Source organism: Neolamprologus brichardi, chromosome 4, assembly GCF_056152115.1.
Source record: "Neolamprologus brichardi isolate AB-2024 chromosome 4, ASM5615211v1, whole genome shotgun sequence".
NCBI lineage: Eukaryota > Metazoa > Chordata > Actinopteri > Cichliformes > Cichlidae > Neolamprologus > Neolamprologus brichardi.
This window is the reverse complement of record NC_142107.1, coordinates 19227840-19250710: the sequence shown is the minus strand read 5'-3', so window position 1 is coordinate 19250710 and position 22871 is coordinate 19227840. Positions and strand designations below refer to the sequence as shown.

Sequence of the window (22871 nt, the reverse complement as noted above, 5' to 3'; positions counted from 1 at the left end):
GGCACAGGCTAGCAGAAGACCAAATTTTATCAGCAGTTATGTTAGTGATACCCTAGCCCCCATGTTGCCCAGTCCACTAAAATAAATATGTATGTATGTTATCTATCCAGTAGATGGCACAATCTAACTTTAAAGCACAAAATGTCTCCAGTCTCTTTACTTTGTGTGGCTGTATGTCTCAGTGCAGACCAGGATAAGCAGCTGTAATATAAAGGCAATATGACTACTCAAAGGGAATCACTGAATAAATTAACCAAAGCTTTGATGAATATATCAGTTAAGCCTCACACTGACTACCTGTATGAATGAACTGGGCAGAAAAGAGTCAAACTGAACGCCTCCCTCCATCTCTCTCTTACACACAAACGCCTTCTTGTGTAACTCTATCCTCCTCTCTCCCTGCCCCCTTCCCTCCCTCTCTTCACATCTCTCCCTCTCCCGTTTTTTTTTCCAATTCTTTACAGCCCACCAGAGGCTGTGAATGGTAGACAACTCATCGTATTTCGTTCCACTGGCGAGTATCACACCAGTCAGAGTGTGGGGAGGCTGAGCAGAGCGCACAGCTACAGTCAGCGATCCTCAGATGTCATGTAAAGTAACTGGCAGAACAGTGGAAATTTTTATCTGAGAGGATGGTGACTGTGCTTTAAAAGCACTGAAATACGCACGATTCTTTTTTTTATTCATAGGATTTCATGTGCGCGCTAAAGTGGCCATGGCGCATTTTACGCACTACAGGTAACCAGTGTTTTGGAGGCTAAAACAACCAAAAGCATGGATTAAACTGCAAGTATTTTTCCCCACTTTCTTCAGCAGAGCTGAAATGGCGGCACTTCGTAGAAAATTTGGCGAAGACTATCAGGTGGTTAACACAAATCGGGCTTCATCTTTTTCTGCTCCGGTCAAGAAAAAACGCCAGCGTTTCGTGGAGAAGAACGGTCGCTGCAACGTGCAGCACGGAAACCTCGGTGGAGAGACCAGCAGATACCTCTCTGACCTGTTCACCACTTTGGTAGACTTAAAGTGGCGATGGAACCTACTGATCTTCATCCTAACTTACACCATCGCATGGCTGGTCATGGCATCGATGTGGTGGGTCATTGCGTACATCAGAGGAGATCTAAATCATGGCCACGACTCATCCTACACCCCCTGTGTGGCCAATGTTTACAACTTCCCCTCAGCTTTTCTGTTCTTCATCGAGACTGAGGCCACAATTGGTTACGGCTACCGGTACATTACGGAGAAGTGTCCGGAGGGCATAATCCTTTTCTTGTTCCAATCGCTGCTGGGCTCCATAGTGGACGCTTTTCTCATCGGTTGTATGTTCATAAAAATGTCCCAACCCAAGAAACGCGCAGAAACGCTCATGTTCAGTCAGGACGCGGTGATTTCTCTGCGAGACGGCAAACTGTGCCTCATGTTCCGTGTGGGCAACCTACGGAACAGCCACATGGTGTCCGCACAGATCAGGTGCAAGCTTATAAAGGTAAGCTTAATATCGACACACTCGGCTAATAACATTAAAATAAATTAAAAAAGAATCTAAATCTGCAAGAGTAAGAGCAGTTCGTTTTAAACCACATCTCCTTTCATCAGTAAAGCAAATCATGACTTTGAAATAGATGCAATGTAGTTAACTTACGCTAACTTATTAGACTCCCTGCTGATACACTGGAGCTTCAGCAGCACTGCCTTATCTCATCAGCGTGGAGCACTTTCTTTGAAGGCTGGCATCCCGTGTTTTGTTTGTTTGTTTTTTTACTTTCCTTAAGCTTCCACGGTCATTTATTTTAAGCGTGACTGCACACTTGAATGACAGCTTGCATCGCTGAATCTCTAACCTAAGCCCACGAGGCCAAAGACAAGCTGCAAATTGCTCAAGTATATGTCAAGTATATATGGTGAAGCTGAGCAGCAGCCAGATGGGTGCCTCACAAACCACTGAAATAAGAGAGAAAAGACTGTGTTGTCTTTGTGGGGAGGGCTGCAGTGTGCATGGTCCCTACTGTGCCCAGCATCAGCTCCGCTTCAACTGGTGACACATGGGCAGATAGAAGTGTATCAGTAAGCAGATGTGACAGACAGATGCCCCTCCCCCTTGTGTTTGATAGAAAGTTAGGCTCAGTGAATCAGTAAGGAGCTGAGATTGACACACCACAGCAGATCACTGGACTCAGTAAAACAATGCTCTGGAGAGAGAGTGTTAAGACATAAAAAGTATTTAAGGTGATGCATTTTTTTTTAAATTTCCTTTCTGAATTTTAAAAAGAGTTAGAAAGCACTGCAGTGTTTGAATTTAGCTGCAAAAAAAGAAGAAGAAGCCTATGCATTGTTGAAGTGGGTTTGTGCCATTATGGCTTCAACTTAGCAGATTTTGGGAGAACACAGCTAATAAACCTCAAACTCTAAAAACAGGCAGCAGTGCAGAAAATTGCCACAAACAGCACCAAGGTTGACAGGCCCCCCTGTGTTAATTATCGTAATAGAGCTCCATTCAGCCACATCCATGTTCAATGTGCAAAATGGGCCATAAAGAAGACAAACAGCATTAGAGAGGTGCTTGGAGCTTGTTTATATGTGTGTTCTCCTCCGCACAGCTACATCAAGCACAGCATTGGTCAGCTTAATGATGCATGCAGGCAAAGAGGGAGGCAGGGAGGACTGTGCTATTCCACAGTTACAAGCATGGAGAAAGTGAACAACCCCATAGGCAGAAAGTAAAATTGCACATGTTTGCGATGATTTCACTCGCCTCCCTTGTAAGACTGAACCATAGGCTTCTCTCCACCTGCGTAATACACCAGTGGTAGTGTGAACTGCAGTACATCAGTACACTGGAGCTCAGTGTTAAATTAAGTAAGTTGAAACTGAAGGCAGTTTTTTTTAATAACATGGGAATCCAAAACTTAACAAACAGGAGTGTCAATGAGATTTGAACAGACATGAAATCACTAAAAATAATGGAAACTCCTTTTTTAATTTTATTTTTTTTAAATGGAGCTGAGGTAAAACCCATTTGCTTCCTTTCCAGACTGCCAGAAATACAATCAGTATATATTCCAAGACCTATGCCAACCCCACATCCTCTTTACACTCCCCCTCTCTGTGAAATACAATAAACACAGCATCCACTGTGTGCTTCTTAGATTTTTTTTATATCATTTTTTGCTCAAGGGCTTTCTGGTCTAACCTTATTCTTTCGCTTCAAAGACTCTCTTACCAAGACAGAATATTTGTAGCAGCCCTGCCAGAGTACACACACACAAAGAAAAAAATAACAGTCTGGTGAGTCATTGCACAGACCACAAGCCTTGTTTAGGATTTACATACGTGTAAATATTTATCATCAAATACGATGCTGAATTAAACTACTGCCATAGTTGTATTGTTTTAAGTTGGATGCCTTTTAGTGCAGTCCCTGTATAGAAATGTTGGTGGTGCTGTTGAACTACAGCCTTTTTTTAAAGTCTTGCCTCATCATAAGATACCCAAAGACATTAGTGGCAGTGGAAGCATTTAACTTGTTTAAAAAGAGTTTAAAAGAGAGGCAGAGTTTAAGAAACTAGAGTGGAATACGCGAACAGCCCTCAAACTTCAGAAATCAAAACAAATTTTTTTACACTGCATCAAAATTCAACTTTAACTGTAAATCTCTATCATTTGAACTGCAAGCGGAAACATAGTTGTATCAGTGGGGTTCAAATACTTAAAACTATTGCAGATTTATCTGGAAAAGCTTTGGACATCCTGCAATATGATGTTCGTTACTCGTTAATCTTTCTAACTGAGGCGTTTCCTCTTGCTTCTCATAAACTGTAACTTGCAAACTTATAAAGCATTCAACGCCTCATTTCCATGCACAGATGTAATTGAGCGGGTATTTTCTCCCGCTGCCACCAGTGTGGTTAAAGTAGTTCATTTCCTTACTAAATCTTTTCATTGCGCAGTATTTCTTACCGAACTCATTAAAACAAAAAAAGAAGTGGGACACCACAGATGACAACGATCAGCTTTCCCTCCTCTCTGCATGAAGCACTTTAGCCGAATTGAATTTGAAAACACCTGCGCAGCTCCGTTTCCTGTGGGAATCAAAACAAGCATCAAACGAGATTTGCACAAAGCTGAACCAACTCCTTCATCCAGCGCTGCGAGGCATTTTTTTTTAATGTCTTTAAACAGTGGTGGGTTGTACCAGCACATTTCTCAAGGTTTCTATTATATTAAATAGCATCTTCTCGTGTTTGTAGTGTTTGGAGAACAATTAAATAAGAGAATTTAGGTAAATCCACAGACTCAGTCTTCACTTTACTCTTAAATCGTTCCACATTGAAAGCGCTTTTGTCAGCTCACTAAAATGAGAAAATAGAAGAATATGAGAAAAGTCAGCATCAATAGCATTTTTTATTTACTTCATCATTTAAATTTAGAACCATGCAACTGTAGGTCTGACTGTCAAAAGAACCATACATTTTAATAAAGATTTTTTTTACCCTAGTAAAAAAAGTTATGTAATGCTTTTAATCACTTACCATAAATATTACACAGACAGTTGGTGGAACTGATTTATTAGCCCAAAAATGAAAAAATATTAAGGTTACAACTGGGATTAATATGAAATAATAAAGAGAATATATTTAAAATTCAAATTAGTTATTTGTTGCCATTATTTATGCTACCAGTGAAGTCTGACAGAAATAAACACAATATAAATGCAGTGCAGGTAACACATTCAAATATCGTGTGCTGTGGCCGCTGCGCTGATAGTAGCATCTGTGCACCGCAACATTATTTGTGCAAACTCTAAACGAACAAAAGCCGCCATTGTACTTTAAAATCAGAGTGACGGATGGACCAGCTGTGTCCCTGTCACTAGACAAAACTGTAAAAAAATAAAATAAAAAATGGACGTCGCTTGAGATGAAGGCTCAGACAAAAAGACAGTTCCTTTTTTTCCCGCCTTGTGTTTTCACGAGAGGAAATAAGATGCAAGAGAATGACGCAATTGACTGAAACGCGGATACAATCAAGGGAATTGGGCTGTACCCCTCATGCATATGTAAAAAGAAAGGTAGAGTAGCCTGTTGTCAGACTCCCCAGTTGTCAAAGAACAAACGTAAAGTAATAAGCAACCTTATTTCTGCTTTATTTGTTCATCCTTTTGTACTCTGCCAACTAAAACACACTAAATACCACACAGAAAAATCACATATCAGTCTGTCTCACCTCCTACTGGAATTCATGGACACACTGAGCCTTCATTTGAAAAGCGCCTCGGGCCATCAGCTCACACCTACATGCAAAATCTTTGGTTTTCCCTCTCATTTTGGTCGTGCCCAAGAAGCCAAAGAGAAGTTTGTGGCTCGTATTAGCTGAGGGGAACACTGCTCGCTGCTTTCTTAAGCCAAGAAGAAATCTGCACCGCACTGAGGGACAATCTAGCATAATCTTTGTTAGATAAAGTCAAAAATCAAAATTTAACACAGTGTGTTTGTGATGTTCAGACAGGAAGCAGCCTTGTGATTATCCTGTGCCACGTATGCTGTTTCTCATCTCTTAAAAATGAGAATTTAAGGGATTCAGCTCAACTTGCAAAAAGTTATTGCTGTTGCTGCTATGTTTGGAAAGAGCCCTGCAGTACTGCTGTGGATGATCACTGGACATGGAAAAAGGCCTTGAATCCCTGCATTATAAAAGAAATAAGGAAAAGACTGACCAATGACAGCCAACATTTAAAGTCCCACCATAAGCAGCTGAAATGCAGCTTTGGAAGGCATCCACGGCAGCTTCAGAGGGCATCCTGGTGGAACATCCAAGCTGAAAATATGACTCTGCTGTAGCCGTGAGAGCGGGAGGCGGGTGTGAGTGTGTAGGACATTGATTGAAAGAGATGGAGAGCAGAGAAACAGCTGGGTAGAGCCTGGCAGATTTTTTTTCTTAATATTTTCACTGTATGAATGGTGCCTTCTATTTCAGAGATATACAAGGGAGTAAAATAGTCGTGGCTGTATATCTCCTCAGAGGATTGCACAGCAGGTTACAAAGGCACTAGAACTGGAATTGATTTCCATTTTTTTTTCTAATAAGAAAAGACTCAATTATACTATCAGGCTGCAGAGGGCTGGAAAAAAAGACCTGGAATCCCTGCATGTATTGATGAGCGAGTCCAAGAGCTGGAAAGTCTGCTCTGTTCATGTTTCTCTTGTTTGTATTCTATACTTAAATAATTCAGTCCACACAGGACAGAACATTCTGATGTAGGAGTGTGCATTCTCAAATATACATGAGAACATATAGATGTACAGCTTGGATTCCTAAGGTTTCTTTCTGAGGCATTTGCTATGGCTTCGGATCTGTAATGTCAAGTTTTTCTTTCTTCTATCAGGGGTGAAGCACCGGACCATTATTTTTGCATAAATACAGCATCTTTAGGCTCCTAACAATACTGAGCATGAGCCTCGTTAAAGAATTTTCCACACAAGAAGAACTCACAGGGTGCACGCTGACAACAAACACACAGTTTGGCCAAGAACATTGTGACACCATATCTGCCAAAGTCACAAAGTTGCCACATGGAGAATTGAATGGCTTTCCAACCTAGTCTCGGCGTTTCAAGCTACACCTAATCTTGTCTCATTTTAATTTTAGCGGAGCGTAAGCCTCTACAGCGACCTCATCAGTATGACTTTACATGCCTCTGTACTCAGGCAAATGTGGCAGGTTGTTACTTTCCAGTACGCTCTCTACTACTACTACTGCATATTTTCACGCACCGAGAAAGCAGCAAAAGCATCCTTTGGTATTATCTCCACGTTAAGATTTAGCAATAAACTCATTATGAAGCCGTGTGCCGAGTCTAGTGTGGGAAGTTGGAGAAGAGGCGAGGTGTTGGAGCAGTGGAGGTCATGTTGTCTCGCTGTGTCTGACTTCACTGCCAGGGGCTTGAGATTGGATCCCAAAACTAATTAAAGTGAGCTATTTGTTAAACGGTGCACAGTGTACAGTGGAGCAGCCACATGCAGATGCAGCATAAAAATATAAATACCACTTTTTTTGCAGGGAATGTTCAAAAACGTGAATATGTTTCAACAATCGCCCAAAATTAATGTCAACTCTCAGAAGGTTTTTGGTTTTTGAGGGACTGCATGGGTGTATTACAATGTTGAATTGTAGTACACCCATAATGAATAACTTCGTTGTACAGCCCTGAGTAGGTGTCATCTTTGGAAGCTTTTCAGTGGATCTGTCCGCAATATCTGTGCCATATCGCGCCATTGGCCCCCTCTCACGTTATCAGGATGAGCCGCATTTTTCTTGTGCCTCAAGACTCAATTATGTGTGTCCGATTAACGCGCCCATGTGTGTTTGAATAGCTTTCTTTCAGTTCTATTATGTAAAAAGTACACCAACAACAAAAATATGCAGTCTCAAAGAAAAGTAACCTGGACCTTACCCTCGGTAAAACATGTTAAATAGGAAAACTCGCCTCTTCTCAGTTGACATTTCCACACTCATAAAAGAGCACCTTTAGACAAACGCTCTCTAAAGTGGATAAATCCACCAAATGCTGGTCTCATAATTCAATTGTGTAATTGTGTGCCTGCTCAGCTCAGTGAGGTTTCCCCTCTGAGCTCTTTCATTAACAGATCGTGCAGAGGTGTATTAATCTGTATTTGATTATGATGTAAAAAGCGATTTACAGTAAAGCAGAAATGGCTGCTTGACTGCTTAAAGGGAGCTTTTAGGCGAAGCAATGAAAGCTCTATGTAAGTGTTGTTCGGTTATATAAAAGGAGAAAAAGTAACACATTTAAATGGGAAAAATGAAATCTTGAGTTGCTGTGGTAGGAACACATCTTGGCGACGATGGTGCAACAAAGGTTTGATGTTCTGCAGAGAAACAGAGCCGTCTTTTATGCTTTTACCAGAGGCTGGCTACAGTAAGCGATTCTGCCTTTCAACAGCTGAAAGTGTAGGAAGATGCAGACATTCATTTGAAACCCGTTCATAAGCAGCCTTAAACACAAGCAGTTGTTTGCAGTTCTCGTTTGTAAGAGCAGAAGAACACCATGCAGTCTACCTCGGGTTGTTTTTCCCAATTAATTTAACTTGTTATTTAACTTTTCTAATTAATCTCACTCAGTCTTTGCTGGATTGGCTTGGATGAAATGTTAACCAAGGCTATCTTTTCTAAATCTAATGACTAGGCTGTGCATAACTTGCAGCCTGAAAGCGCGCATGATTTGGTCGGACTGTCGGCCGGACTGTCGGCCGGTCGAGCTGATTGCCTATAAGCACCTCCACCCCCATCTCCACTGAGGCTGCTGATTGATGAGGGTCTGGCCGAGCAGGAGTGGAGTTGAGTAGGAAGACCAGAACCCTTTAGGTCTAATCAGTTTTATTTATCACCTGTCTTTATCCATGAGCATCATTCACACCACTGAGACACTTCCACTGCAAGCACAGAGGGGGGAAAAAGAAAAGACGCCTCGCTTTTCTAATGATAATGAGTAGCTGAGTCGTTGATGGGCATGGTGAGCAATCAGACGTGACAGGTAAAAATTCAAAGAGAGATGTTTGTGTGCTCATCCAGTGCTTCTGCTCCCCAAAAATATTGCGGAGAAGAAATAAAAACAGTTCCTGTCTGACTATGTGAGAGCTTGGAGAGAAAAATCTGTTGATTGGTTGAAACAGCATGTCAGATTTACAGGAGAGGAAAAAAAAGCAGACACGCTCAGCTATCTCGGGATCTTTGTGCAAGAAGGAGTCTAGGAGAGTGCCAGGGGGCCTTTGTAAGAAGCTTTGCCTGTCAATGTTTGCATACAGTCATCCATCTTTTTAATCTTAAGCAACCAAGACAGAAAGTGAAAAGAAGAATTTCCCTAAGCTAACACGAGATAACCCTCAAAGGAGGAACAATGCCAAATAGTATTCAGTGGCCTGTAAGCACCTGACAAGTGAACAATGCCCGCTCGACACGAAAGTCATTCCCCGACATAAATCCAGACGAGCATCTCATTGATATTCACAGGAGATAGAAATAGAATGCAGTGTTTTCTGGCAATGCAAAACCTGTTTACTCGCACCTTATTCACAGTTTGCATCTGGGAGATAGGACAGGTCAGGATGAAATCGGACTTGGACTAGTAACTGTAGCGCGCGAAGTACAAAGAAGCACACTAAAAGAAAATTTTCATTAATTAAACTTATTTATGCAGCACTTCAAACTCAGCGGTAGCTACTTTATTATCTAGTAAAACAAATACAGATTCTAACAATAAATCATGTTTATAGACATGCTGTTTAATATGCACGGTTGTTTGGAGTTTGGATTAATGATTACCTGCTGCAACATTTTGAGATAATTTACACGAGGAAAAAAAGGCAGAACCATCTCTGTGCACCGTCACATTAGCTAAGACTAATATGCAGTCTATGTGCATGTATCAGAAAAATTACCTGATGACATTTTGTTAAACTAGTCAGCATCAGTGTTTCAGATAAATATGAGGGCCGATGTATCGTCTTTAGATTATTTTATAAACAGTTTCTGCTTTTACTTTTCGTTTTCCCATTCGGTATAATGCCTCGATTACCTACATTCACGCCATGCTCAGTTATAGCTTAGCTAGCCTAAAAATAGCCTAGTTAACTTTAAACTTCATCACATTTAAAGACGGTACCAAAAACCAAGAGAAACGCTTAAGCAAAGTGTATTTTATTCCATAAACTTTATACTATACATGAAAAAAGTGTGCTTATGTGTTTAAGCTCTCTCGAAGAGATGTTCATCTAAAGGCCCAGACACAGGAGAATAAAAAAGAGGACAGAAATTTCCTTTGTAGTTTTTAGATGATTCCAATTAATTTCTTCACATTTAGCAATCTAAAAGTACTACAGCAACCACTTTCAGTCGCAGTGTGGTTGCATCCCCTGGTAAAAGGTAGACTGTCTCCAAACAGTCGTGGTTGGATTGGGCCTGATTGTAGTCACCTTTAGACTAATGAAGGTTTGCTAGTAATTGCTGATTTATAACAGACTGCAAACACTCTGCAATCAATATATGTAATATGGGGACTCCACTCAACTGGTCGTATTCTAGTTATATTCTTACATGAAAGCAAAGCTGCTTGAGTTCCTGTCTGATTCTGCTGTTACAATGATGTCCTGGAGCAATGACATCACTAATTTCTGTTTCAAATCTTTGAGATTCTGGCTGGACTCTGAATGTAAGTAGTCAATGCGTATGCAAATGGCAACAAAATTGCAACAGACAGCAAGAGATTTGTAAATTTCCACCTATTTATCACTGTTATTACAAAAAAACTGAATGGAATTGCAAACTTGACTCCTTCAATCAGGAATCTCTTATTACCATTTTATTGCCATTTTAATGCACCACAGTTGCTTTAACGATGTCACAGACCCCATTTTTGAAGCAACCATTTCAAAGGAAACATGACTGCAAGTTCATTGCAGTCATGTTGTTTGTGCTGTGGTCTCCAACTGCTGTTTTCTGTCGAGCCCCTGTAGCAAGACCGGCATCAGCACATCACCTGGTCTGGTTTATTTCAAGGCCAAATAGCACATCATTATTTATTTCCCTATTGTTAAGAAGTGGGGTGGCTGTAGCTCAGATGGTAGAGCAGGTCAGCTACTAACCAGAAAGTTGGTGGTTCGATCAAAAATATCCTTGGGCAAGATACTAACCCCATGTTGCTCTCCGATCCAGTGTGAATGTGTATGAATGTTAGATAGGGAGCACTTAACAGCTTAGAAAAAATGCTCGTGTGATTGGGTGAATGAATTAGTTGTATAAAGCGCTTTGAGTGATCAGATAGAGCAGAAAAGCGTTATATACGAACTAGTCCATTTACCAGAAGTATTCCCTGAACGCTGAAACTTTCAGCAGCTGTCTGCTCTCAGATTTAGGGCTTAGGTTTACGTATCTGCAACTTCAGCTACTTTTAGCTACATTCCAAACACTACAGCCCCTCTTCATCTCTCACTCCTTTTCTATTGCAAGTTGAAAGCAGAAAGCTTTCTCTTAGATAAGTGCTTAGGCTAAGCATGCAAATATATTTCAACAGCTGTGTCTTTCATTTAATGTGCTCTCTTCAATCAGCTGGTGACCAGTGGGCTGAAAACATCAACAATGAGTCTGCAGACTGGCTTTTTAACCAAATCATGGAGCAAGCATGTGCTTAACTAGTTAACTCCAGTGGATAATTTCTATTCTAGCCAGAGCAAAATTAGTGGTTACTCATTTGGGTCAGAGTAAAACAGAATGGCTTAGATCAGTAAACAGATGACCCAGCTAGGTTAGGGGTGTGTTAAGCAGCCTACAAATGGCCAGTTTCCAGTTTCATTGGGCAGGGGTGAAAGAGGGGACTGTGTTTTAGGGAATAGTGTGTTGATTATTATTAAGATTCACAACAAGAACAAAAGAAATGGCAGAAAGCATTACAGAGAACCCGGTGAGGCTGTGTGGTAGTCTGTGTGGGAGTTCATTATGAAGCTGCGTGGAGCTGAGGTGGAGGAGTAATGTGTGCTGTTAGGTGGGTGGCTGGTGAGTGACGCATCCAAATAATTGGTTTGAGGTAAAAAAAATGACCCAAAAAAAGAGAGAAGAGTAGAGAAGGCAGGGTGTCATATTAAAGAATCTAAAAATTAATCTGTGAAAAGAGTAAAATCATCTTTTTGCAGATTATTTTCTTTGGAGTTAATGACATTAATTTACTTTAAAGGGAGTTTACTTTAAGCATCTTTTTTGATAACTGACTTTAACTGAGCTCTACGATGCCAAAGAAGATATTGTTATCTTAAATGTGGATTTTTGCCATTCTCAAGACTTTTTTTCCCCCACCCACACCTGTTTTTATCTTCCCTTCCTACATTTTTATAGCTATGAAAATATTTCACATTAATTATATATTGAAGCTTTTGAAAGTCGGAAAGCCTTTTTTTGCAGCAGGATGTCAGAAAATGTCTTGAAATTTAAAAGACTTTGTAATAACAGGTGAAACAGACTGCTAATTGAGAAAATGTGAAGAGAAAAGGTGAACAGATTGATTAGACAGAATAAGACAGGAAAGAAGAAAACACATCCAGGACCCCGGTGCTGAGCTCTAACATCATCTGGGCAATTAAATGCTTCCGCACCAGTTAACGCTCTGTGGGCAAGTCCTGTCCAAACACAGCTGTCTCATACGTCTGCCTGCAAGTTCTCCTAGAAATCAATGTGAAGCGCAAAGTCTGTGGACATGGCAAACAAGACAGCACAGAGAGAGAGTGAGAGAGAAATCTCTTTCATCGTTTTTTCACGAGAGTTATATATTTTAAGAGAAACGCATTTTCTCCCCTTTTGACTCGAGAAATTTTGGAACACTTAATTAGATGAAAGTAATAATATTTCTATATTCTATCAGTCTGCTTTTAAAATACCACTACACTCGAATTAATTGATGTTATTTAAATCTGCTGTCCTTTAGATTTGAAGGTAGACATCAACTACAAAACCCAGCACGGGAGAAAGCAGGCAGCATTGAGAACAGCATGAAAGGAGTAGTTGGAGCAGAAGTGGGTTGCAAAGCATTTTGCAGATGGGCAGAAAGCACAAGCATGCTAAAGCTGCTTAAATAGTTTTTCACATACAGCTCCAGGGGACTAATTACAAATGAGGTACTTAACTTACCACAAAGGACACTTTTCCATTGGACTTTTGTAATACTGGGCATTTTAACATTGTCATAAAGTACTTATATCCAAGTAGAATACAAAAATATTTCATTTACAGGTGGACAGAAGAACTGAATTGACTTTTTAAAGACTACATGAATGTAATTATCACTTCCCTGTCTCTTTCTTTTATTTTTGTACCTTTTTGTTTCGCTTCCTGTACACTTTCCTCTGTCTCCGTCTACTTATGTGTGACTTTTATCTTTCAGTCTCGTCAGACACCTGAGGGCGAGTTCCTGCCTCTGGACCAGTGCGAATTGGATGTAGGCTTTGGAACGGGTGCAGACCAGCTCTTTCTGGTATCCCCTCTCACCATTTGTCATGAAATTAATCCCAAGAGCCCCTTTTTCGACCTATCCCAGCGCTCTCTCATGAGTGAACAGTTTGAAATTGTCGTTATCCTCGAGGGCATCGTTGAAACTACCGGTGAGCAATCTTACATATCATTTCTTTAAACTGTGTCCTCCCCCATTCCCATTGTTTGTTTTCTCTCCCCGCTTTACTCACTCCCAATCTAAATGTAAAGTCCGACATTAATAACAAGCCACGTAACGCTCCTATCAAATAGATGCTCATAATCTGGAATCCAATTTCCCCATCTTCCCAGTTTTGCATATTTGAACAGCACAAGAACTGGAGAAACCAAGGATGACATCAACACATGAGGATGACGCACTGATTGAATTTCGAGGGATATTTTATTTCTGCAGAATTAGTTTACGTCTACTCTATGCATAATAAAACCCCGTGGTCATAGATGCGTGTGTCACTTTGATGAATGAGGTTTTAGTTGAAGTTCCACTCTATTTTTCACATGACAGCTGAGGGCAGAAGTAATTCAGAGGGTGTGAGACACTGGTATAAAGCCGCTGCTGTACGCTACAGGCAGCCATGCTGGAGTACCCTCAGCAACAACACAGATCTCTCTGTTGCATATTTAACACAATGATTCATCCCACAAGTCCAATACAAATAAATCCATCCTCCTCTTTTCTTTTCAACCGTGCTTCTAGGCATCCCCTCATAACCCTGCCTGTGTCACTGTTGTAGGAGAAACCATGGAGCTGAATAGGCTTAGAGCAGAAGGGAAGGATCAGCGGGAAGCGAGAAGCCAGGCAGGCAACACGGCTGTGCTCTGTTGATAACACCATTAAATCAGGGTGCAGCTAGAAGTCTAGTGTCGCAGTGCACAGCACTCGCAGCTGAGGAGCAGAAGAGGAAAGCCCTGGAAGTGTCACCTACAATTGTCCACAATATGCTGCCAACTGTATGGAAAAGGAATGCTTAAAAATAATAACAATAATAAAAAATAAGCATATTTTTAAAATGTCATTTCCGTATGTGCATCTTCACACTAACCCACATCCCATTACCCCAAACACATTAACAGCTTCCCGGTACATCCAGCTGCTGCTGACACAGCTGTTCAGCTTGTTGATCGTCTCTCCTACTCATTCACTTTGTTTCAACCAGACTTGACAGATTACCATGCAGTGGCTCTAATTCTTGTCAGTTTTAGTTTGTGTCTTCAAGGCATTTTTTTTTTCTGTTTTCAACAATGTGACAAAACTACTTAATTTCATTGCTGATAAAAAAAATTCTGACAGCTAAAATCAATTCCAAGCTCTCGTTTACATCTAATTTTAAACAACGAGTTATAGTTAGTTTCTTCTGTGTGGCAATAGAACAGGATCACATGGGTTGTCGCTTGAACCCAGCATCACACAGGATCCATGCTGGTGCTGACTTCTGGCAACCTAATGAGATGAAAACTAAGAATGGCAGAATTTGTTAGCTCTATATAAAAAAGAACGTATAAAACTAAAGGGCAGTCAACATGGCATAAGATTTTTTTTTTTTTGTCCTTTTAATGGTATATTGACTCCATCTTTAGGCTGCCCCTTGACAATATGCAGATGACGTGCAACTATGTAAACTCGCTGACCCTAACATAACACTCAGCGAATGATGTTGATGTAATCTCTAACCTCTGCCAGTGTCAGGAATTTTACATAAAGTCTTGATGTGCCGAGGGCTTTTATTTTTATGCAAAAAGCAGTAGACATTAACCAGAATACCTAAAGTATGCTTAAATGATGAACCTTAACTAGCATGCCTGTCAAACTCGACCCAAAAGCTTCCATTGCATTGATATTACTGTCGTCTTGTGCAACTAAAATCAACAGAAGTTCAGTTATTTACTGGTAAGAGAGGAGAAAATGCTGGAAAATTATCCTAAACTTGCAACTGCAATTAAAGCTGAGCCTTAAAGCAATTAGAAAAAAAAATACAGAAATGGTGAAAAGTTTCTGTGGATGAAGATGAGTCGTGTGCCTGGAATAGCATCAGGTTATGACATAACACAGAACATATCATCCCTCAGAGGGACTGGATCAGACTCCTACTCTTTAGCCTGTAGTGTTTCATAGAAGAGCTCAGGTTGTAGCAAAGCCATTGGATCAGAAAAAAAAAACTCAAACTAAGTGATTATTGATCGCGAATGACCTCCAACAAACATCCAAATGTCAAGAAAATTACTTTACAAGCTTCAGGTCAAATGGAAAACGTGTACACAAAGCAGACACACGGGCACCCCCATTACTAGAAATCTTTGCTTAATACATCATCTATAATTTAGGCCCTCCACCAGAGCATGATGAAAACTGATCCCAGTTTGCCAACAGATGATTTTCCTCTAGCTGGCCGAAGACTGAAGCTGCAATCAACACAAAGAGTTAAATAAAGACAAGTAAAGAAAGAACACATGCCATGTTGTTTTGATGTAAGAGCATCACGATGATCAGATTTAAATGAGCAATTATCACAACCAGCTTTGCCTAAAACCATCTGCCAACTTTAGTCACCATTAATGGAAGAAAATGTGAAAATAATTTACCAGATCAAGGAAAGATAAACTTACAAAGCTTATGAAATCCAGGAAAGAAATATATGCATATATATATATAATGATCTCACATATTCCATTACAGTACATCAGTATTGGAACATTGCATGCTTTGAAAATAAAACATTAGGGTGTAAAAGCCTCTTGTTACTTTTATGAACTGGGAAATGCAATAGCCCTTTCATGTGGGTTTATTTTAAATCTTCTAGTACGTGACTAAACTGAACTGGATAATCACACAGAGCAAAGCATAAAGCTGTCATCACAAGAAATAAACGAGAGAGAAAAGAGATAGCATGCAGTGATGCCGATCCTACAGATTCCTCGTTATCAGCCTCTAATTGTTTTGCTGAAACCCCATTTAATAGCAGTTATTAAAATTATTTCTGCCATCACTTTCTTCTAGGTATGACATGCCAGGCAAGAACGTCATACACTGAGGATGAGGTTTTATGGGGCCATCGTTTCCTGCCAGTAATGTCCCTGGAAGAGGGTTTTTTCAGGGTCGACTACTCTCAGTTCCACAGCACGTTCGAGGTGCCGACACCACCGTACAGTGTCAAGGAGCATGAAGAGAAGAATTCTCTCCCCTCGCCTCTGTCCACTCCTACCCCCGCACTGACTGAGAGCCACGGTGCCCGACGTGACCGTGTGTTTTCTGTGGATTGTATTAACACTACTGAGGAGAGGGGCCATCACGTAGGGACTGGGGTTCGACTTCCAAGCAAATTGCAGAGGATGAGTTCGTCGGGGAAGGAGGACCTTCAGAGGAAAGTGCTTATGCTTAGCTCCCAGCACTCAGAGAAGGCCTGCAGCACCGGAGACCTCCCCCTAAAGCTGCAACGTCTCAGTTCCTCACCTGGTCCCGAGGCAGCAAATCGTCTAGGGCTAAAGTCTCTCAAGGTGGGCTTTGAACCCATGACCCAGTCAACTGGAGACCTGTACCAGCACAGCCTGCCATCCACGCTGTCTCCTGCTCCGGTTCCCATGCACAGCCCACTTCTTTCAGCCGGTGGGAGGTTGGAGGATAACTTGCCACCAAAGCTAAGGAAGATGAATGCCGACCGCTGAAATCCAGACAGTCCTGGACTATAACAACATACAGACAGTGACAGTGACCACAAACACATGAAAACAAGAGTCAAAGATGTACTTTACCCTTGGAGGCTTTGATTAAAACAAAAAAAAAAAAAACACCAAGAGGTTTATTCATTTTTATTTCTTGAGACTAAATCTTTACTGGAATTACTGTGATTTTGTGCTTAGCAGAAGCTATGCTATTATTAATTTACGCTTTGGTACACACAACCAGAAAACACAAACCTTGAGCTTAAAGCAAACTTGATTATTCTGCAAGAGTTGTGCATGTATACACTAAATCCATTGTTTAATGTATGCACCACTACACTTAACTGTCAATCTTAGTTTTATCTAAATATAAATTATATTACGATGATAATAAATGCTGTTTGATCTTTCTCTTTATTGCGTTTTTATTACCGTCCCCCCAGAATTTATTATGTTTACATTAAATTTTTTAGTGCTGCAATTCTGCCAAATATCAATAAGTAATCCAGCAGTGCGGTGCAATTGGAGCTTTAATAGGCTGTTGTTAATGCCCCTAATTTTACCACATTGGCAAGCGACACTATGCAGGAACAATCCCATAACTCCGTGGTGCAGTAAGTGGATATTAGAGAGAGGGAGATGATAATGAGATACACTGCTGTTAAGATGGAAAATATAAATATGTGTTTATTGGAGAATGGAAGCTGATTATAGATGACTTGTTATTGCAGACTGATGAGGAATGTGGTCAGCTGAGGCCTCCTGTTTAACAAGCATATCCAAACGCAGTGTACCGTCTTCACGCCAGTATATGTCAGAACACACGACTACACCAATTTGGTTAGTGGGGCTCATTGTTTTTTATCAACTTATGCCAACACAATAGATTTATTGAACTGTCGTTCTGCATGTGGTCAGCATTTGTACCAAAAGCAGGTGAAATAGTAGATTGAAAGTGTAGGACAACCTTGAACACATAGGGCTTAATGAAATCCAAGTACAAACACACAACACAGCATGGATGCAATTAAAGAACAAAAACAAAATCATCATCTTTAAATTCAGAGTCAGCATATTCAGTGACCAAAGCCTCAATTTTCCTATTGCGAGGAAGAAAGGGAGGGAAAATGATTTTTGACTGGCTTTAACAGCACGCACGGGGTCCCCCATCAATCTGCAGCTTCGACCACCCACTCACTTTATACAGAGCCTACATATGCTTCACACGCTCTATTCCTGTAATATAGCTGCACTGAGAGCTTTGAGTGCGCTTGTATGTTTGCTAACTACGCATGTGCTTTGCCACTCTTCTCATGCTGTGTATGATTTGCCAGAAGTGGATAATAATAGCTTTACTGAAAGAGTGTGATAAGTCAGGAGAAAGAAGAAAGTTCTGATGAGAGTGAGACAGTTTTATGTAGCTAGCTGTGGTTCATTTTTTACATTTTATTTCACAATCTATTGATTGAATGATCAATAAAGTTGAAGTATTATGGTTTTTTATGTAATAGGCTAATAAATATTAATAACCTCATGTCGTATTCATGCATTCTTTAGCAATCATTTTTCCACCAACAGCTGAGAGCCACCCACAGTGCAATTATTACTGAAATTTGGAAAGGGGTAATTGAAAGACCATTTATAGTTTTATGTGCGAGTTTGAGAAAAATAGTCAAACTCAAATGAACTAATCCAGTTTCTGTCTTTTAAGGGATTATGAATACCATACCAAGTGCGACTAGAACAGAAATGTTCGAAAGTGACAGACTGCTTTTATTACGCAGCGTTATGTGCTGGTTTACTACTTCTTTGTGCTCCATAACTTAATTCAGGGGAATTCAATTATATTTATATAGAAACAAATCTGAAAACCAACAAATTCAGCACAGAGCCAAGGCCAAAACCAAAAGTGACACTCTATTTACTAATAAATAGAGTGTCATAAGCTGCTAACTGGAAGAATAAACAAGTTCATTTGCCAAAATGCTTCATCAAAGTTTAATCAGATGCTTATGGTTTCAAACCTGCCAGTTAACGACCATAGATTTATGGTATGCAACAGATCTACCATCAATAGTGGAAAAAGTGATCAATTCTGACATCTTGTTTGGATGGCGGTTTATTTATTTTGTTAGCCCAAATCAAACAGCAGAGAATAACATCTGAGTCCAACAAACTGAAGCTTACCTGAATTATGCCGATTGAACAGCTGATTTGTGTATTGTGGCCTGACAACTGTTACAGCATGTCACTAAGCAGAAAATTAGATTTATTTTAGTTTTCTGTGTCACAACACGATGAGGAGGAGGAGTGAAAAAATCAAAATGACCGTGTTTTAAATAAGCAGTCCAAATTCCCCAGCACTGCTAAAGTCACAAGTTTGGTTCACGTCTTGAATCCTGATTCGTCAGTATACTGGAAATTAACATTTATACCGGGGATGATGAAAAGCTCCTACAAAAGCAGTAAGAAATATAAGAAAAATATAAAACCAAAATGAAGTCAACAAATAAAACAAAAGAATGTTCCACAGGATAAAAAGAGAAGGGAATGAGATTCACAAGAAATTATTTATGTCACAAAAATATAGTTAAATATATATAACCTTCTTAACACACGCATAGATCAACAGGCTTTTTGTCACAGCCACAGGCCAATGTAAAAACCTTCCAGCAGTGGCACTGTCACCGCTGCCACCTCCTCTGGTTATTTCAAGTAACATCTGGGCACACAGTTTTAGACTGTCAGAGGTGTTTTGTGAGGGTCTGAGCCTCTGCTATAATGACCCCAAAAATTGATGTCTCCACGTGTTAAAAATAACAGGAACATTAATATTTAATAACAAGACGAGGCAATGAGAGGCTCATTAGTAGCCTTTCTATGCCACAGCACAAAAATGAGGGGCTTGAAAATGTCCTAAATGACAAAGAGCACCGATTTCTTTTCTATGTAAAAAAAAAAAAAAAAAGTAAATTAATTTGTTATTCCTATTTTAGATGGATTTGTTTGGGGGATCTTTTGATGTATAACTGGTTCGTTTATAAACCACAGCGAGCCGGTTGTTTGTGTTGTGTTGCACCAACTGTGAATGAATGGCTAATTAGGCCACTTGTGGTGTTTAAAAGGGAAACGTGCCTGACTGAACCACACGCATATGCATGTGCATCTGAAGACACACTGACACACAACAAACAAATGCAGCGGCCGTCAGTCAAGAACAAGCCCCTTGTTTCCATCGCAGTCACCACGGCAACATGGGAGCTTCTCTGCGCTCCAGCAGTGGGGGCTAACCACACAGCGGAGGTGTATATGTGAGTTTGAGTAGGGAGATCTCTGTATCTTTCACTGTATTCTTCTTCAGGGCTCTCCACTGCCCACTCTGAAATTTAAACACTGTATTTAATTTTTTCTATAACAGAGAGAGGGACGAGTGCTTTTTCAGCACTTGACAGTCTTCTAAACCCATCTCTATTTAGTCTCAATAATGACTCATTTGCATATTTGTTTTGCATATGCAAAGAAAAAACAACTCTGGGATGTCCCCTGCCACGAGTATTTATCAGTGATCTGGTCCTTTGAGAAAGATGGCACCGGTTTACCAACTACAAAATACAATTAAAAGGTTAAAATGAGCAATTAGCAGATTAACAGCATCACAGAGTAATGTTGCAATTCATTTGTTTCTGTGTTTACTGTTTCAGTTTCTCCGTATCTCTTCATAGATTACTAAGTAGGCATCTTAAAAAAAGAAAATCACTAAAATCATTAAAATACTAGTATGATGAGCTCCACATACTATTCCAATTCCAAAGCTGCTGCAACAAAGATAATGAAGTCTGCTCTTAACTCAAGTGTCTCCCCACAACTTTTCAGTGGTAAAAACACTCAAAGAAATCTAATCTATCTACATCATTTCTGTTCTCTTCACTTTACATCCTACTTTCTTTTCTCCACTTTTAGAGAAAGGGCGTTTCAATCAACCAACAACAGCTACTTAAAAAAGTTTCCATCTGCTTAACGTTCATCACAGAGCACCGAGACAGCTGTTAAATCTTCGTGAATGCAAACATGGTTACTGTCCTTCTTGTCTCAGACCTCAGTGTAGATTTTGATACAAGTGATCACAATGTTTAATTCGTGCACTAGACAGGTTGGGTCACTGTGCCATTGTTTCGTCTTGGCTAAATTAAAATGTTAATCACTTGGCAGGCTGTTTATTTTTATTATTTATTTATTTATTTATTTGTCAGCCTGGATTCTCTGGTATTAAATATGGTGATTCTCAAGGAACCATTCTGGGCCTAAATTAAATTTTTTCTATAAATGATTCATTAATGTCTCAGTCACACTAAAGTAGAAAATGGGGACTAATTTCCTTGCTACTGCTGAATCTGCCCAGGGCTTGAGCATGCAACACACCCCAACTCTAGGTGAACACTTTCATATGCACTGGTTGACTGAAGGGAGACAACCTGTCTCCCAACAATAACAATCTGACTCAGACTGACTACAAAGTATCTAATGTATCTGATTTATAAACACAGACAGATCAACAACAGCCTGAGTCAGTCTGCGCAATGAGTGCAAAGCATCTGTGATACATCTTTTTGCAACAGGGACACGACTCTGGTTGTATTGTTTATACAAACGCAAGATTACTGAATGCCTTTGTTCTTCCGTTCACTCCCAAATGGTCGAGGCAGATGGCTGTCCCTCCCCGAGCTTGGTTCTTCCTGTTAAAAGGAAGTTTTTCCTTCCCATTGTCGCCAAAGCGCTTGCTCATCTGATTTTTGGGGTTTCCCAGGTTTCTCTGTAGTATTGCAGGGTCTTTATCTTACAATATAAAGCGCCTTGAGGCAGCTGAAATTGTCCCAAAGTAACAAAGGTTTTGAGGCCAGACTCTAAATCTAAATAGTTAATGTGAATAGTTAATGTGTATTATCACAGACTGCATGTAACTGCTGACCTAGCCTCATTCAATCGCAAACTGATAGGAGACCGGCTCCGTCTTATCACCACTTTATTGCCGTCTTAATGCACTAAAGACATTTATAAGATGGTAACTTACTGTGAGTGGTTGCAGACCTGGCCCTTGTCTTCAAAACAACTACAAAAGCAGTGAGATTGAATATTCATTGCACATGGCCACAGCCGCCATTTCCCTTAGTGTGACTGAAGCATTAGAAAATATTGCGAATACCATCAACAATCATCATTTTAACTACCATCAGATGATTTACAGTTACAACCAGCAAGTCTTAGCAAACAGCTTAAAACAAAAAAACTGAATAAAATTTTGATTCTCATTTCAGGATGATCAGTTTTCCATTCTAAATATATCAAACTGAGATCATTTCTAATTCAGTGAGAGTCCAAACTTCGTATTCTTGCCCACGACTAGTTGTTTAGTTGTTGTTGCAATTTCCATGTCACTGGATTCACCTATTATAAAACTGGACAAGGAAAATGGATCATGTTACCACATTGCTTGAGACATTGCACCAGTTTACTTCTAGCTCTCTTTTACTTGCTTGCACACCTTTAAATAACCTCAGAGACTTTTCTCAATTTTACGTGCCCGCCAGATCATTAAGATCCTCAACTGCTTTTCCATTAAACGCATCTTCTAAGAGTGCCAGTGAGACTGCCTTCTGTTTTTATTTAAATATTTTTTATAAATATTTATATAAAATGCCTCTGCCTCTGCCTCTTGATATCAGAATGTTGCACTCATGCATATACTTAAAAGTTAAAGACGTCTATTTTAAACTGGTTTCTGATTTGTAGCCTAGTACTTTAGATTCATTTATTAAATGCATTTATTGATATTGGTTCAGTTCCTTCCAAAACAGGATTTCATTATTATTGGTGTTACTTGCATTGCTTTAGGTGTTGTTTGAATCTTGCTGTATAAAATTTGCTATTCATTTGTTTTACTTTTTACAAATAAAGGAGGTCGGGTTGAGTTGTTTGTGTGTCCGCATATTGCTGTGTACAAATGAGGCAGGCCGCTGATCTAAACTGCAGATTTTTAGCACCTCATCTGCAGCATATGATTTATACCTCCTTATCCATGAAGAGAAACCCTGTGGGAGTCAGAGAGAGATAGATGGCAAATAACACCAGCACATATCTTCCTGTGCAGCATTTCAATATCAACT

At 40.0% G+C, this 22871-nt stretch overlaps 1 protein-coding gene across 1 annotated transcript; it reads left to right on the top strand.

Moving 5' to 3' along the window:
* The first annotated feature begins 452 nt into the window (after window positions 1–452).
* LOC102779762 (G protein-activated inward rectifier potassium channel 1-like) lies at window positions 453–17120 on the top strand. Its single transcript, XM_006798315.2, has 3 exons — window positions 453–1489; window positions 12947–13163; window positions 16049–17120. The coding sequence occupies exons 1-3, from the start codon at window positions 824–826 to the stop codon at window positions 16711–16713; spliced, it is 1548 nt and encodes a 515-aa protein (XP_006798378.1). The 5' UTR covers window positions 453–823; the 3' UTR covers window positions 16714–17120.
* The last annotated feature ends 5751 nt before the right edge of the window (window positions 17121–22871 follow it).